General features: G+C 38.5%; 1 protein-coding gene across 1 annotated transcript; it reads right to left on the reverse strand.

Moving 5' to 3' along the window:
• On the reverse strand, positions 1–14,603 carry LOC103481802 (alpha-tectorin-like). The gene is made up of 24 exons (XM_008437563.2): positions 14,529–14,603; positions 12,286–12,309; positions 11,644–11,759; positions 11,241–11,519; positions 11,028–11,123; positions 10,737–10,902; positions 9,350–9,750; positions 8,689–9,265; positions 8,026–8,609; positions 6,727–7,279; positions 6,038–6,636; positions 5,674–5,828; positions 5,106–5,506; positions 4,792–4,988; positions 3,330–3,725; positions 2,964–3,247; positions 2,580–2,857; positions 2,353–2,472; positions 1,969–2,153; positions 1,720–1,880; positions 1,290–1,541; positions 1,047–1,206; positions 854–959; positions 1–763 (listed from the first exon to the last, which is right to left on the reverse strand). The coding sequence occupies exons 1-24, from the start codon at positions 14,572–14,574 to the stop codon at positions 642–644; spliced, it is 6,258 nt and encodes a 2,085-aa protein (XP_008435785.2). The 5' UTR covers positions 14,575–14,603; the 3' UTR covers positions 1–641.
• Positions 14,604–16,410: the final 1,807 nt, after the last annotated feature.

A 16,410-nucleotide genomic window follows, 5' to 3' on the forward strand; every position in this document is an offset into this window, starting at 1 on the left:
ATTTTGTTTTGTTACTAAAGATTTTATTTTTTTCAAAACACATACACAACTGGCTGATTACCGATCTTTTAAAAGCTCCAAGGATATTATTGGTAATTATTTACTAACCAAATTTTACAACTGCTGAGGTTGAAAGCCATACCATAAAAACAAAATGTTAAGATCCTAAACTGGGGAACATCTAATACAGAACATGTCATACACAAAACAGACAACTTAAGGCTCTTATCATCAGGAAAAAACATTAGAAAATATGAAAACTAGAACATATATCTTCCACCACATACAACAAAAATTAGACAATGACAAAATCATACTTCATTTCATTCAGTTTGACACTTCAAGATCATTCCTTCAAACATTAACTTCACATACTTATATGTAACCTTATGTCCAACAGAGTTAATATTTCATATCCTTTGATATTACCAAAAATGATCTTAAAAAATACCACAAAACAACTGAACATTATATTATTCCCACAAATGGTCTAAACACAACAGTGCTAGATGTTAGAAAAGCAAAATTACTTCTGTTTCTCACCTAATTATGAGTACAAACCAAAACCCAGAAAACACCCCATACTAACATGAATAATAAGTAACATTTATTGGATTTTAAAATCTGACTATTCTTTGATCTCAATTGACCATAATTCTGGTCATCAGCAAACTGACAATCAGGGTAACAATTGATGCCAGGTGGCCTGTACCATCTGACTTCAACATCTTTGGATTAACACCATTTCTTTGGATTAGTCCACCTATGACAAAAAGAGATGCATAAATGTTGTCATTCAATTGGAATATAATCTTTGTAATTACAAAATAATAAAGATGTGATAGAACTTTACCAGTGTTTGGTTGTGCCACAAGCACCAGTGGTCCAATCGACAGAGCTGCAGAGTCATGGTAAGATATGTCCCTCTTGAATAGAGTGTGGTGACCTGGGTAGCAATGCTGGGAAAAAAAGGAAAACAGCAACATTAAAGGTGTGCAACTTAAGTATGTACAATATAGCCACAAAAAGCACACAATAAAACTCACAGCTCTGCAGTTGTTGCTGCTCAAAAGACACAAGTGGACACTGCAGTGCAAGTAAATCTCTGTGTGGTTGGTGAAGGTGAACATCCTGAAGGAGAAACGAGACACAGTGGAGACACCGTTCTGAATCACCTCTACGGTTCCATCTTCTGGATTAGGACACCTGTGAAGCAGACGCATTAGTTAGACTGTCAACAAGAAGACACTGAATTAAATTATGAAGAATGACAAGATGGTCTCATTTACTGCGAAGCAATGAGATCCCAGCGGACAGGGTAGTTTGCTTGGTTGACTGGCGTGGCCCAGCAAGAGTCCAGAACGGTGGCAAATTGGCGCTGATCCACCCCTTCTGTTCGCACCTCCACGTAAAATATCTGATCAACTTCCAGTTCTATGTTTCCATTAGTGCTGAAGGGGGAGAGGAAATCTTCATCCTCATAGGGGATCATCCTCACACTATACGACCCAATGCCAACAGGAAGCTTCTTCCTCAAAATGCTGCAAAATAAACATTTATTTATATTTATTTAAGTGGTACCAACCACTTGAATGAAACTGATAATCTCACAAAGTCACCCAATTTGCCTACAGGACTCCATTGTAAAGAAAAAACAGCCAATAACTGGTTATAGACATAATGGTCAAAGAAACCACAGGGAGAAACTGGTATGATCACCTCTCCACAGGATTGATGCCCACAGCCATTGACAGAGCTTGAGCCAGAGGATAAACACAGCAGAAACGCAGATGAAGATTCCTCTGACGGCTGATCAAACCTCCATGAGGATCCACATTCCCCTGAATAGTGTTCTCATACATGAAGTGAGTTCCATTGCTCTAAACAGTGAAATGACAGAATGCTATCAATCAAGTTAAGTAACATATTGGAAGCTTTAAAGAAGATGTTCCAGTTCATGAACTTTACCCTAAGTGCTGTCCCACACAGATGGTTGTCATTGTCAAAATGGAAGACGAGTCGTCCGTCCTGAAGAGTCCCGTTGCAGAAGTTGTCTTGGAGATGGAGAGCACTGGAGTGGAAGCCCGCTTCAAACAGCTGGCAGCGAGATACTGACATGGTGCCAGAACTGCTGGAACATTCAATGTTTGAGTCTGCTCACCAGAGAGAGAAACATATTCAAATTTAATGACCAACTACACAAACTGATGCAGAAAAGCAGTGTTCAAGTTTGTCTGTGTTCAAAGTTGAACACTGACAGTAAAGCACTGGCGAACAAATCATGTTTGGAACGTGACTATAATTACAGTTCTTCATTTGAAAAACAGAAGGTTTAAAAGGTGTTGCACTTACCGTAGCTCTCATTGTTGGGTCGATGATGGTGCTCGTCACAGAAGCAGCCATACACTCCATTTTTCTTACCACACCACTCATACTCTGCACAGTCCAGCTGTTCACAAGGGTCCGTCTCAGCTGAGTCAAATATATCAGAAAAGGCCAAGAAAGTTAAAAAACAAACATTGCATAAAATCAATCAATAACTCATTGTTGTGATAATTTATTGAGCAAAACAAACATACCACAACGCAAAGGAGAACGCCAGTCGGAAATGCTTAGACCCAAATTGGTGCAGGTTTTCTCATAAGCAGAGATGGCAGAACACAGCATGCCATTGGCTGGCGTATAGAGGCAGAGATCGTAAACACAGGAAGTGAAGAATGGTTGTGGGTCAGAATGCAGGTGACAAGAACTGAATGGGCCGCTGGTGTTGGTGATGACTCTGCACAGTTCTGTGTATTCTTCTATGAAGCGGCAGTCACTTAGTCCATCACCACTTCTCTCATCAGTGGATCCGCATCTAGACAAGTCATTAGACATTTTAAAGATTTTAAAAACAGCAGACATGTGCACAAACATTTGCAATTGTTTAAATTTTATCAGGTAAAAGTGCAGCATGAGCTCACCCTGCTTGGCTTGTCTCTGATCTCCAGCTGTGGCCAAACTGGTTGTCGTTCTGGGCTAAAGTACCATTGGGCAAAACTTTGTCATCAGTGGGATCACCATTGAAGTTCCCACACATCCCACTGACTCTGTTCCGATAGTTTCGGGCCATCCTGACCAGTAAAGTACTGGAGCCATCAAACTGGACTACAACATCAACAGCATCAAACACTATGTAACTTCCCTGCCTCATCACCTGACCAAAAGTTCCTGCAGTGGTGGGAAGAGAAACCTCATCTCCATTTACCTGTTATGATGAGAGTTCAGAGAGTAAGACCAAAGGTTTTAAAACAAAAGGTTTTTCATTTTGAACCTAAAATAAAGTTTACCTTCACTCTCTTGTTAGGTCCGAGCCTGACATTAACTCTCTGATGAGGATTTGAGAGGTATATATCCACTGATGACACAAAAGACACAAGGTTGTTTCCTCTGTGTTTGTTGGTGGCCACGACTTTGTACTGAGTTTCATTGTTACTATGGCTCAAACTCTCAGTGATGATGTAAGAGCATGATCCCTGAAAATGAGCCAGGGCTCCATCGAAGGTGATGTAATGTGGATCACCCCATACAGTACAGGTAGACATGGCATCATAACAGCCCAGATGGCCATCTCTGATGGTGCACTCTTGTGCAGGAGTGCATGATGAGGGACTGCAGATCAGGACATTGGGCGCTTGACATTCACACCGTTGGGAGCAACCGTCTGTCCAGAAGGACTCACCAGCCTGCAAGATGAGAAACAAGTGAAAATATTATGTTGTGTGACAACATTAAGAATATATGAACCTTGAGGTAATTAGGAAAGTACTACAGCAATGCTTCTTTGTCTGAAAGTTGTAAAACTACATCATGTAGAACCTGATTACCAATTTACCCTTGCCAAGTTTCCACTCCTTCCTGTCAGTTAAGGCTTTTGTTAATTAATGGAAGAATTTCCAAACTGGGTGGCCCACAAAAGATTGAGACGATATATATATAGCCTATTCTCATACTTGAGTTTTGACTGGAAAGCACATACCACCCAGTATAGCTACAGAGTACTTAAAGGAAATGTTCTAATGCTAATTTCTGCAAATCTATGAAAACTTCAAAAGGTAAATAGAAAATGACTGAATTGTAGTGTTTCTCTAGTCATAGGGAGCACTCAGAGAGCTTTGCACTATAGCTACATTCATCCAATCACACTAACTAATGTGCATACATTCATGCACCAATTCGAAGATCAGTAAACAACTAACGATCCAGGAGCACATTGATGTGTAAAAGGTGGAAGCTAGAATTGAACCCACAACCTTAAAACCTTCTGGCTGATGTCTGAAAATATATGTTAATTCCACACAAGATCATTTTATTTGGTGAAAGGCACCTGTCATTTCTCATTTGCTTTCCTTTGTTGGGTTGCATTTGAAAACTATATTCTGTCCTTAAGGCCTGGACTATTTGGACTATTGGCTGCTTCTTATCTGTGTGTCTTTAAGCCCATCTTCAGCCAGCATTTTCTTTTGTCTTTGTGAGACAGAACCGTCCTTGCCTATAATTTTGAGAATAGGTGAAAATGATACTTTAAGATATCAAGAAATTTTATCCAAGGAGATTTGTGAAGGTCTACTAAACTCTCTTTTTGAAATGTTGTCTTTTGGTTTTGCTGTGATGTCATACAAGGTGGCATCATGTGTGAGTTGTTTTCTTGAAATGCAACACCTCAATGATGTTTAATTCTTCAAAGCCATTCAGCAAGTGTCTTGACTCTCAGCTAATTTATCAAGAATAAAGTTAACTAAAATGACCTACATTGAAGTAGAATCCATCATGCTGGCAGCCACAACTTTCCACAGGGACACAGCTTGTTCCACTCCTGGAAAAACCTTCATCACAGAAACATCCCTCAGAGCAAACATGGTCACAGGCAGCATCGATGCTGCTGGCACAGGTGTGGCCACAGTCTGTTCCACAGAGCTCATAATGGCTGTTGGCTGGGCAGTCCATTCCTGAGGAAAAAAGGGTGACAAGTGGGTTAAAACAAGTTCAAACATATTTTGAGAGAAATTTGAGGAAGATGCTTGTTTGATTGAATACTTTAATAGCACACTGCCTTCCATACTCACTGCAAGTGGTGTTTTGCCTCCAAGGATAGACTCGGACATTAGCAGACTGACAGGCACTGACATATGTCTCTAGAGCCCTGCACAGAAGATCACTGCCTCGATTTTCTGACACGCAGACATCAAAGACGCAGTCTCTAAAATACGGTGCTGGATCCACCTCCTCATGGCAGAAGCTGAAGGGGCCGTCAGCTGCCTGAATCACCTCACACTGGGCTCTGGCAGATCGATCATCGTTGCATTGTGCGCATGAAGAGCCACAGCCGTCACTACAGGTGTAGTTCCCAGGAACCTTCCAAGCTGCCCCAAAAACATCTGCTGAGTTGGACGATGCTCCACTTGGAGTGTGGAAGTCATCATTTGGATTTCCATTGAAGTTTCCACAAAGTCCACACATGTTTCCTCTGTTCAAGATAAGATAGACTGAATGAAAATGTTGAACACTTAAATAACAATAAAACAGACAATGATGGAATACTATTTTTAACCATCCTAAAAAGGCATTAATACGATAACTATAGGATTGAAGACAATGAAATTTAAATTAAAGCTTTGTTGAAGAGTAGGCTACCTGTAGCTTGGCGGGACAGAAATGGACACTGTGCTACTTCCATCATACATGACACTCAGTCCAAACTCTGTGTTGACAAATGTTTGAGATCCACTTCCAAAAATTGACAGGCTTCCATTGAAGACAATTGGCAGGTGTCTTGTGATTCCATTCACCTGTGAAAAAGAAGAAAAGTATTTCATGGGAGACACATAACTGATATGTTTGGATTATTACTGATGTATATATTTAAGAACTTAATGGTGTTTGTTTGTGATGCACCCAGTTATTTTGGCTTCTAAAAAGTACTGAGTAAAATTTCCAAACTACTGCAGATGATTTTAAATATCTTCAGCAATCTTCTATCAGAGAAAGCTTCACTTACCTCCACGGTCCCCCAGTTGCCTCTCGACATACGCACTTTATAGCCAAAGACATCAACAGCAACTTCAGCCGTGATAGAAACTGGCAGTCCAAACCACGGTTCATTCTTTGCTTTCACAGAAAACTGGTGAAGGTCCACAGTGTCATTGCAAACTGTTGCCAGAACATAGCGGCAGGTTCCCTGGAAGTCGTAGGCCTTGCCATCAAAGGTCAGGTAGTGAGGGTCTCCAGAGGCAGAGCAGGTACCATGAGGATTGGGATGGCAGCCAAACTCACCCCCCACAATATGGCAGGACTCCTGAGGTCCACATGCATTTGGGGAACACTGGACTATACCAGTGACACCATTACAGGTGCAAAAGCTCTGACATTCTTCCCCGTCCCAGAATTGTTCACCAGCTTGCCGGTAGCGTCCATCATGAAAGCATCCACAGGATGTTGGAGGCACACACTGGTTACCACTGAGGACAAACCCATCATTACACTGGCACCCCTCCTGGCACTGAGTGTCACAGGTGAAGGGGAAGGAGAGGCTGGGGCAGGAAGATGGACATGAACTTCCACAGAGTTCATAATGGCTGTTTGATGGACAGGTTAGTTCTGTTGAGAGGCACAAAGGTGAAAGAAGTAAAAAGTAATGCATATGTTCATTTCAAAGGCATCTTTATCAAATGTGGTTCTAGAACTTACCACAGCCTGTTGCATTCCTCCACTGTCCCAGGGATACACCGTTATGTTGGCACATCAGTGCATAATCTCGTAGGACCTCACATAATGTTGATGTTGGATCTCTGGAGCCTTGAAGGATTCCTACACATGCATCTACCTGTTGCCATGGGTTCACTGCAGCCCAACATGATCTAAATGGTCCAGTGTGTGAAGTAAGAACTCCACAGTACTCAGTGGAATTGAAATTAGTGGCAGAGTTACGAGGTCTGCTTTCCACGCAGTGATCTGCCAGGGAGCCATCTCGCCAACTGTCCCCAAACACCTGGGAGTCACTGACCAGAGAGCCATTGGGTGTACGGAAATCATCATGCTGGTCAGCATTGTAGTTTCCACAAAGTCCACCTAATGAACCACTGTAGACACCTGGTGCAGTGACACGGACAAAGTGAGGCCAGACAGTCTGCAGAGTTACACCAAAGTCTGTGCGAAGGAAGACGCTGTGAGTGCTGCTTTGGAAAATGCGGATTCTGTTGGACCCAGAGCTGAATGGCAGTCTGATCAGCTGTCCATCAACCTATAATACATTTTAAAAAAACTTTAGACGTTTTTTGCAGTAGATGTTCAAACATTACAAATGCATGGAGAAATCAAATTTTGCATTGTTTCTCACTAGAGAATGCTTGCATAAATAGTTTTTACTCATAAAAAATGTTTTCAATGAATTCAATGTTTGTAGGATAGCAGAGCTATAAAATCTTGCTAACTTTCTTTCTTACTTTTAACATACATTTGTTTTGTTTTTTTATTAAACAGAGGCTCAAGATGAGTCCACTAAGGGTCACCTCACTATATGCAATATGTACACTAAGTTTGATCAAGAGGTTTTGATAACATAGTTAAATCAAGGATCTTATTCACTCTTCTTTATTAGTTTTTCTTTTCAGACACTCTTGCACAGGCTGACTATCATCATTGTCTGTGAATATTCCATTTAGGATCAAATGCTTTCTCTAAAAATTATTAGCAAAATCTGAAACTTAAACTATGAAGCAAAATTTTGAATATGGCTGAAGTAAAATACAATTTACCTTAATTATGCATAAAAGTTGTGAAAATTATGATAATTGTAATATCCCCGTGTCCTGGTTGTAATGTATTGCAGACTAACTCTAAAAGTTATGCTTTTTATGACATTTGTTTAGTGTTTGAAATTTTATCAAACAATAGTTTGTTGTAATAGTCTTCAAACAAATCTGTTATTACACTTCATTGTATGTTATCTATTTGTTTTATTGGCAGAAAATGATTTCTATCACTCACCTTAACAGTGCTACTACTTGCCATCTCAATAGTAACTTGTGTTCCCTCTGCCTCAAACTTTAGCACATTGGAGAAACCCTGCAGCCCCTGTGGAACCTTTTCCACAGTAACCATGAAGTGCGAATGATTAGAGGATCCCATAACTTTGGCAAGGGTCAGGCGACATGCTCCTGGGTACTGGTACATCACTCCATCAAATGTATGATATGATCCTGGGCCTCTGATCCAACATGTTGCAAAGCTGTTTGGTGTACATCCTCTTACTCCATTCTCCACCCTGCAGGATTCATGTTGACCACAGCTGTGAGAGCTGCAAGTCATGGAGCCATAGCTACATGTACAGCGCCTCCCACAGTCTGCATCCAGTATGACAGTTTCTCCTGAGTGGTAGTAGTGACCCTCAAAGCTGCAGCCACAGTCAGCATGAGGGACACAGACCCCTCCACTCAGGAGGTAGCCATAATTGCAGACACAGCTCTCCTGATTAGGCAGGGGGCAGTTGTCAGTGGAATTGGGGTTGACACATGTAGGTGGACATCCTGTACCCTGGGCTTCATAGTGGCTATTGGCTGGGCAGGGGATTTCTAAACACAAGAAACATTTATTCTCAAACTTTGAATATTTAACACCACTTACTTTTAAAATTGAGTCTGACAGACATACCACAGAAGCCAGAACTTCGCCAGCTTTGTGGCTGGATCCCATTTTGTTGACACTGACTTGAGTAGACATTTAGGGCTTGGCAGAGAATGGGCTGATACCCTCCACTGACACAGAGATCATACACACAACTATCTACAAAAGATCTTGGAGGGAGTTGTTGATGGCATGCAGCAAACGGTCCTGTGCTGTTCTCCAGAATACCACAGTGGGCAGAGTTTCTGTACAGTGTTGTCTGAGCTGCTGTGCAGCCGGCACAGGCCAGACCTGCACAATGAACTTCACAGCCGGGCTCATCATCACCAGATGCTTTCCAGCTGTTGGCAAAAACTACATCAGAGTTCACCACTTCACCTTGACGGGTTCGAAAGTCATCTCCAGGGTGATTGTTGAAGTTTCCACAGAGTCCACATGTGCTATTTTGGTAAGTGTAGGGCACACTGATCTGGACATATGAATACATGTCATAAGACACCATCAGGCCAAAGTCAGTGCTGACGATCACAGAGAAACCTGACTGATAAACCTGGATAGAGCCATTTCTGAGGGAAAATGGAACTGTTGCAAAACTTCCATTAACCTGTAAGGATGGCAACAAAAATAGTTACAAATATGAACAAAGGAAAAATACATGGCATATAAGTAACTAAGAGACTCTTGTTACCTTAGCCTCTCCATAATGCCCTTTAACCAGCTCTACAGTTTGATCATGAACAAAGACTTTGACCAATCTTGTCCATGAAACATGAGTGCTGCCGCGATGCTCATTTTTCCCCTCCACTCTATAGTAGGGCAGTCCGTTCTGACACTGCTCTGACAGAACGTAAGTGCATGTGCCTTGAAAGTGAAACACTGAGTTGTCAAAGGTGTAGTAATGTGGATCTCCACTGATGCTGCAGGTTCGTCTTTGCACTGTCTGGCAAGAGTACTGAAAGGCAGCTGGCCGACAGATTTTGGAAAAGGAGCACCGATTGTTGGAGCATTGCAGCCCTGCTCTGGTGCAGGTGCACTTCTGTGCACAGGTGCTGTCACTCCAGAAAGAGTCACCAAGTTGAACAGGCTGACCTTTGAGCAAAAAGAAAAGAGCAGAGGTCATTTAAAGGCTGCTTAATAAGTTAGTTTTCAATGTTTCAAACATTGCAATTCTAATTATTATAAAAATGAAGAGGTTACACAGTGTTTCTCAACGGGGGCGGTACCGCCCCCCGAGGGGCGTTCAGAGGACAGCAGGGGGCGCTGGTGGAAATTTTTACAAAAGGAGGGCACTGGGATTCCTTTGGGGGGGCTTTTGCTCGAAGGTAAACCTTACTTCTTAAATGCACAACAATACCAGTTTAGACTTTGAGCAACTTGCTAAAACTGTATTGTGTAACATTAAATGATGCCAGGCTACAACTGTATCGATGGCAGCTCTTCTTCTCTTCAGTGTTTGTTAGCTTTTGGCGCAGCTTCGCTCCTGCTATTCTAACTTCACCGCATCAGTTCAGCGTTACACCGGCTGATGACGTCGCTGTGATTCACTTATCTGGTGTCTGATTTTCAAATATTTTATGTTTTGTTGAGGATTTCTTTACATATGTTTTCTTCCAGTGCTGTGTTCATGTCAAAGCATCCACTTACATTAGAGTGTTTTAATGTTCGTCTGGATGCTGCATTCTTCAGAAAATCGCTCTTATAAACATGTCATAACACCCTCACTGTGTATCCGTCAGAAATGAACCCATTTAAATAAAGAAATCCCTCCATGGGTGGTATAGAGAGCGTTCATTTTATAGAGTTAACATCGGTTCTGTAAGTGATCTGGTATGAAACGTAGCACCACAGTGTAGCAGTGTGATGTTTTTACACTCGATTGTCAAGTGATAAGCGGTAGGAACTCATATGAGCGCTGGCAGCTTTTATTTTGAAAATACGACAGATCCATTGCAACAACACACTTATTTTAAGAGCCGTATTGTTCGACCAGGAGACAGATTGAAGTTTTCCCTTATTTCCATGATACATGGGCTCATTTTTACAAAGAAGTACCCTCAGTGAATCTGTTCTCTTACCATTAAAATGACATACTAATGATCCATGATCGACTCGGAAGGCCCAGCGACCGGGTACGTTGACATTACTGCCGAGACTAAAAGCTGAGTTAGGTCCAGTTGCGTTACTAGAGAATGATCCAGGGATGGTGAAGTGGTGAGAGGAACTGACTGTATCATATCCAGCCTAGAAATTAAATGTGCATAGATGAATAAAATTTGTTTATTTTTCAGAGAAATATACACTTGCTGGGACCAAGACAAGGCAAATAAAATATATATTTATAGCAAGCATTTATTTGAATATCTAACCTGTATAGATCTTGATGTGGAGGCTATTGACCCATAATTCATCAGCACAAATGAATACTGGCCATTGGTAGTCAAGACTGCCTGAATGGTTGTTCGCTGGGAAAAATAAAAATAAAAATGTATTTATTGAGAATGAATTTAAAGATTAAACAAAGTTCATTTTATCTCCACACTGCTTAAATATGTTTCAGCAGTTAAAAACAGATCACTTACTGTTCCAGTTGTTGGAAAATAGGCAACTTCATACCATGTTGCTATAAAGATCCAGTTGGCCTGAAAGTTAAGAGCTGGGAAGTACGTGTTGATGTCCTGTGTAACTCGTTGGAGAAGAGAGCCGTTGGTGTACTGAACATAGTAGATATCACCATTGCCTCTGTTGTCTAAATCAGTCCAGAACGGAGCAATGATGTCTATGGTTCCATACATTGGAAATTGCTGAGGAGAAAAACTTGACCATGGATAATCAAAGGTCAGATGTCCGTTGTGGTTCACCTGAGAAAAAGAGCTCTAAATTAGGTATGACTATTAACACACTTTTTATTAATGTTTTCTTTTTGTCTTCATGACAACAGTAAAAATCAATGTGATTGGAAGTACAAGACGTCAAATAACATACGTAAATCTGAGAGTACGACCGTCCGAAATAGTTAAAGGTCCGTAGGAGTGAAATTGCAGGTGAGCTTCCATCATCTGAATGAGAGCTTGTTGTTCCAGCAATTGGGTAGAGGGGTCCTAGAAAGAGATTTTTCCTGATTAAATTAGACTCTTTTTGTGGATAACATCAAACTATATATTTGTCTGTTGAGAAATATATATTTTCTATACAGACAGACAGGCTGACAGACAGATGCCAGATGCCAGATGATTCATCGATCTAAACTTTCAACTTACCCAGATTCTGAAACAAAGATATTTGGACATTAATTTAAGAAAATTAATGTCAATAAATTAGAAATGTTTAAGGTTTAGGACATTATTTTCATTGGAATGATAAACAGTTTTCCAATGTAATGTGCAGGTACACTTGTCCAATAAATAATTAACTTATTAATACAAACAAACAAAATCGTGCATATATAAACACATATATTACACACAGAGGTATATACACACACATTGACATATATTTAAATATACACACAAGGACAAAATTTATTGGTTCCACTCAGTTAATGAAAGAAAAGCCCACGTGAAAGTGGACAAAATTTTAATATAATAATTTCTTGAAAAAGAGCTTAGTCCTAAACTTTCAGCTCACCTTGACTTTGAGTTGATACTCCACCTTTAAAAACACACAGATATCATTAAACATGAAATTGACTTTAATGTTACTACCAATTAAAAATGACTTATTTTGTGTAGCGAGGCTTAAACCACTACTTTCATTGGAACAACTAACATTTTTCAAATAAAATATGAAGTTCTTATTATCTACCATTATATATGTAATAATAATAATAACACATAGATATCATTAATATTAAATTAATATTAATAATATCAATTAATATCATCGATCTATTAAGTTTTAAATCATTACTTTTATTGGAATAACTTCATTATTCCAATAAAATAATGAAACGACTTAGACATTTATGCTAAGTCGTTTTGGTGCATTTCTCCAATCATCCTTGACATTTGCAAAACGGCAAATGCATTTCTCAAAGCAATTCATGCACAGAGCAAAACACCATGAATTATCTGCAAAAATCAATTTATTTCTCAGAGAAAACTGGTTGAGCCAGTGGTTCACAAATATACCTGCCCTGGAGAAACTTAGCATTTATCTGGGCAAAATTCACCAGTTGAGCACAAATTTTGATCAAACATCTAACAGAAATGTATAAAAATATACTCGAGATATTATGACAAGTTATTCAAGCATTCTGTATGTAAAGACTTTACATAATGAACTTATGCTCTGATCAACATGACAAAACCGGTTAAAATGTCGGAAAAAGCAGATACTTGAACATTCTCTCTTGCATGATGAAGAGAGAATGTTATATATCGTAATAATGTTGACAAAAATCCTGCAACTCCTCCGGAGAGTTTTCCTTTTAGTGACCGGGTGTTAAGCCACTTATCCATCATTATTTTTAACCACAATTCTTTGGTTTGCTGACTGTAGCGTCACAATTTGAGCTCAACTCACAGCAAATAAACCGTTGTTTACATGCAGTACCGCGCGGACCACCAGGGGGCGCGCATGGACCACTGATGGTCCCGGGACACAGTTTGATAAAAACAGATGCAAAGACGATGTCGGAGGTTATTTTGTTACTTTGTGTTTTGGAAATTCGAATATTAGAGTAAAATATTGTTATGTTTAGACAATATTTTGCTTTTTGTGAAAACATTCCTGCAGTATTCTGGAACAATTAAAAGATTAGATGGATGGACAAGACAGTCTAATTTTTTAACCTATAACTCCGGCTAAGAATTCTGTAAATTTCAAATTATTCCGGCTTGTTTTCCAGACACATAAAACCCCTTTAACTAACTGCTAGAAAACTGATTTGTTTTTGTTTTTTAAGCACCTGGACGGTTTCTAGAAGCAGCACAGACCCAGATGGACGTATAAAAATCCACAATGAGTCAATTTAAAATAACACCCTGGAAAACTTCTGTCTAAACTCATAAAATTAACCTAATTCTAGGTTAGGATTATCTTCTTAAAAATAAATAACAACAGAGTTTCTGCTCCACTGCATTGCTTCTGCAGAGTTGATAACAAAAAAACGACAAATGTGTATAAATGTGTATAATTCCAGAGCAGGGATTACGTTTCCCTGCTCTGTTTGGAAACGTAATCATGTAATAATATCTAGAGATAAAGTCAGAGATTATATATATTTATATACAGAGAGACAGAAACTTTCAGGTTACATGTAGTTGTTTGTATTGTCACTACACTATAAAACAAATATCATTTAACATAAAATTAAAAATGTCAATAAATAAAAACATTCTTGGTTTGTGTTTCAGGATTGGAATGTAATTACACGTGTACCTAATTATCAATTAACAACGTATAATATAAAATTAGGATATAATTGTTCTATAATTTATTACTTTGGGCTCTTAGTAATACAAGCTTTCGTTTTGTTTTTCTCATGTATTTAGTATGTTTTTATTTGTTTTGTTGTTTTTTAAAAAAGAGAATATAATATATTTATAGCTGTTCAGGATATAATACTTCAGTTGTATATTTTACACCATTATAAATGTCACTTTTAAAGATAAACCCTTTTATAAAGAAAGTTCAAAATTAGCTCTTTTTTCTCTGCAGCAAAAATCATGTTGCGATTACATGATAATATTTAAACTGCTTTATTTGTTATAGTGATGTTCATGAGATCATCAATTGGGTTTAGTAATATAGTAAATGTGTAGACTAGTAATAATAACTAAATACTGTAACACTGATGCTTAGAGTTCTCATCTTTCACATCTCTGAGTAAATTAAACGGATTTCAGTTTTACAGTGTAGTTACTTACCTGTAGCTGACAGCAGCAGTAAAGGCAGGAGGAGTCGACCTGCCATTTTTCAAAAATTCATCAAATCTGTTTTAAAAATACAAAAATAAAAGATTATTACAGCATCTGAATGCATGTCGACCAAGAAATGCATCAAAATTTCCAGTCAAAACTATGTTGTTATTTTTCACTCACAGACTAAATAAAAACATCAATTTGAAGCTTTTACCTGTCTAAGCGCCTCTCTGGTGTAAAAACATCTCGAGTGACAGATCTGCACTGCAACAAAGCTTTAAATACTGACAGCTGGCACAAGTCCAGTTTTCTTTGTTTTCCAGTAAGCTGCATTGAAAGAGTAAAGCACAGCTGCTTCCTCATATTTTAGCACAATATGGTCATCATTGTTACCTCACAGCTTTCAGGTTAAACGTTAATATGAATCTGTTTATTACTTGGTCTTTTCTTCCTCTTTATCTGTGATCTCTGCTATTATAAACTAAATGAATTATCACAAAGTATCTTAGAGTTTGCAGCTGAAAATTAATCACATGTTAAGATAAGATGTGCAAACATATTATGCAGCATAATGTGAGTTATATCTACATAAAGGAGAAAAAAGGTTTTTTGCAATTTGGAAGTAGATTGACTAGAGTTAATATAACGGTGCTAAAAATAAAGTTTAAGCTACACTCAACAGGCTAATCATGTGACCAGATGACTAAATAAGTTTTTGCCCAATATTCATTGTAATCGCTTAAAGCGGGGGTGTCCAAAGTGTGGCCCGGGGGCCATTTCTGGCCCTTGGACTGATTCTGTGCGGCCCCCAATTGGAATTAAAAAATGGTACAAACCTTGCCTGAGATGTTTAATTTATAATGAGGGTAAAAATTGTAGCCAACATAATACAAGACAAAGTATTTGTGTTTTTTTTTTTTTAACAAAAGGTAAAACAAAGAAACTTTTACTGAAAAGCCAACTTGCTGCATCCAGATCAGCTTTTACTCTTAATTAAAGTTCACTAAATATAGCAAATGTTTTGAAACAATGTGAGCCAAATCCTCTTATTACTGAGGATAAATGTATTAAATGGAACCAAAAGAAACTGAAAACTAAACATCTTTCTTTTAATACAGCAAACATGCTACATCTGGCATATTAAGGCCATTGTAAAAAAAAAAAAAAAAAAAAAGTACATTTCTGTCAAAAAAACTCAGAAATTGTCTAGAAAAAACAAGGAAATTACTAAATTTCAAATGTCAAAAATGTTCTTTTGAAAATTTTCTACAAAATTTCTGAGATTTTGGCAGAAACATGCTAAATCAGCTATGGCATATTAGGGCCATTGTAGGGGGGAAAAAAGTAAATTTCTGTGACAAAATCTCAGTAATCTAGAAAAACAAGAAATTTTCAGAATTTCAAATGTCAAAAAATGTATTTTGAAATGTCAATGTTTTTTTTTTTAGAAAATTCCTGAAATTAATCACAAAATTAGATTTGTTTCTATTTTTCTATCTACAGAAACCCTGTTGTAATACTAATACACTGATATACACTGTTGTAAAAATCCCTTTCAAGTTCAGAATCTACCATAAATATTGTAGATTCAAGCAAATATAGATATTTGTTTGTTTTTAGGTCGATACTTGTGAGTCTAAAGTTTTGGTCACGTGGCAACACGTTTGGACACCGGTGACCAAAATGATGCGTCAGTGATTTAAACTCTGTTCAGGTAAAAGTCGAGGAAAAATAATTGTTGAGAAACTTTGACTTGGAAGACAAAGTTACACAATGCAGTGAATATTTAGCTGTTCTTAAATGTTTAAATGATCAAATCTCCACAAAGCTTCTCCCCTAAAGTTCAAAGTACTTCGTCTGTGCCAGGATAATTTTCTATGATAAATTT

The sequence above is a fragment of the Poecilia reticulata genome, chromosome 19, assembly GCF_904066995.2.
Source record: "Poecilia reticulata chromosome 19, P_reticulata-male-v2, whole genome shotgun sequence".
Classification (NCBI taxonomy): Eukaryota; Metazoa; Chordata; class Actinopteri; order Cyprinodontiformes; family Poeciliidae; genus Poecilia; species Poecilia reticulata.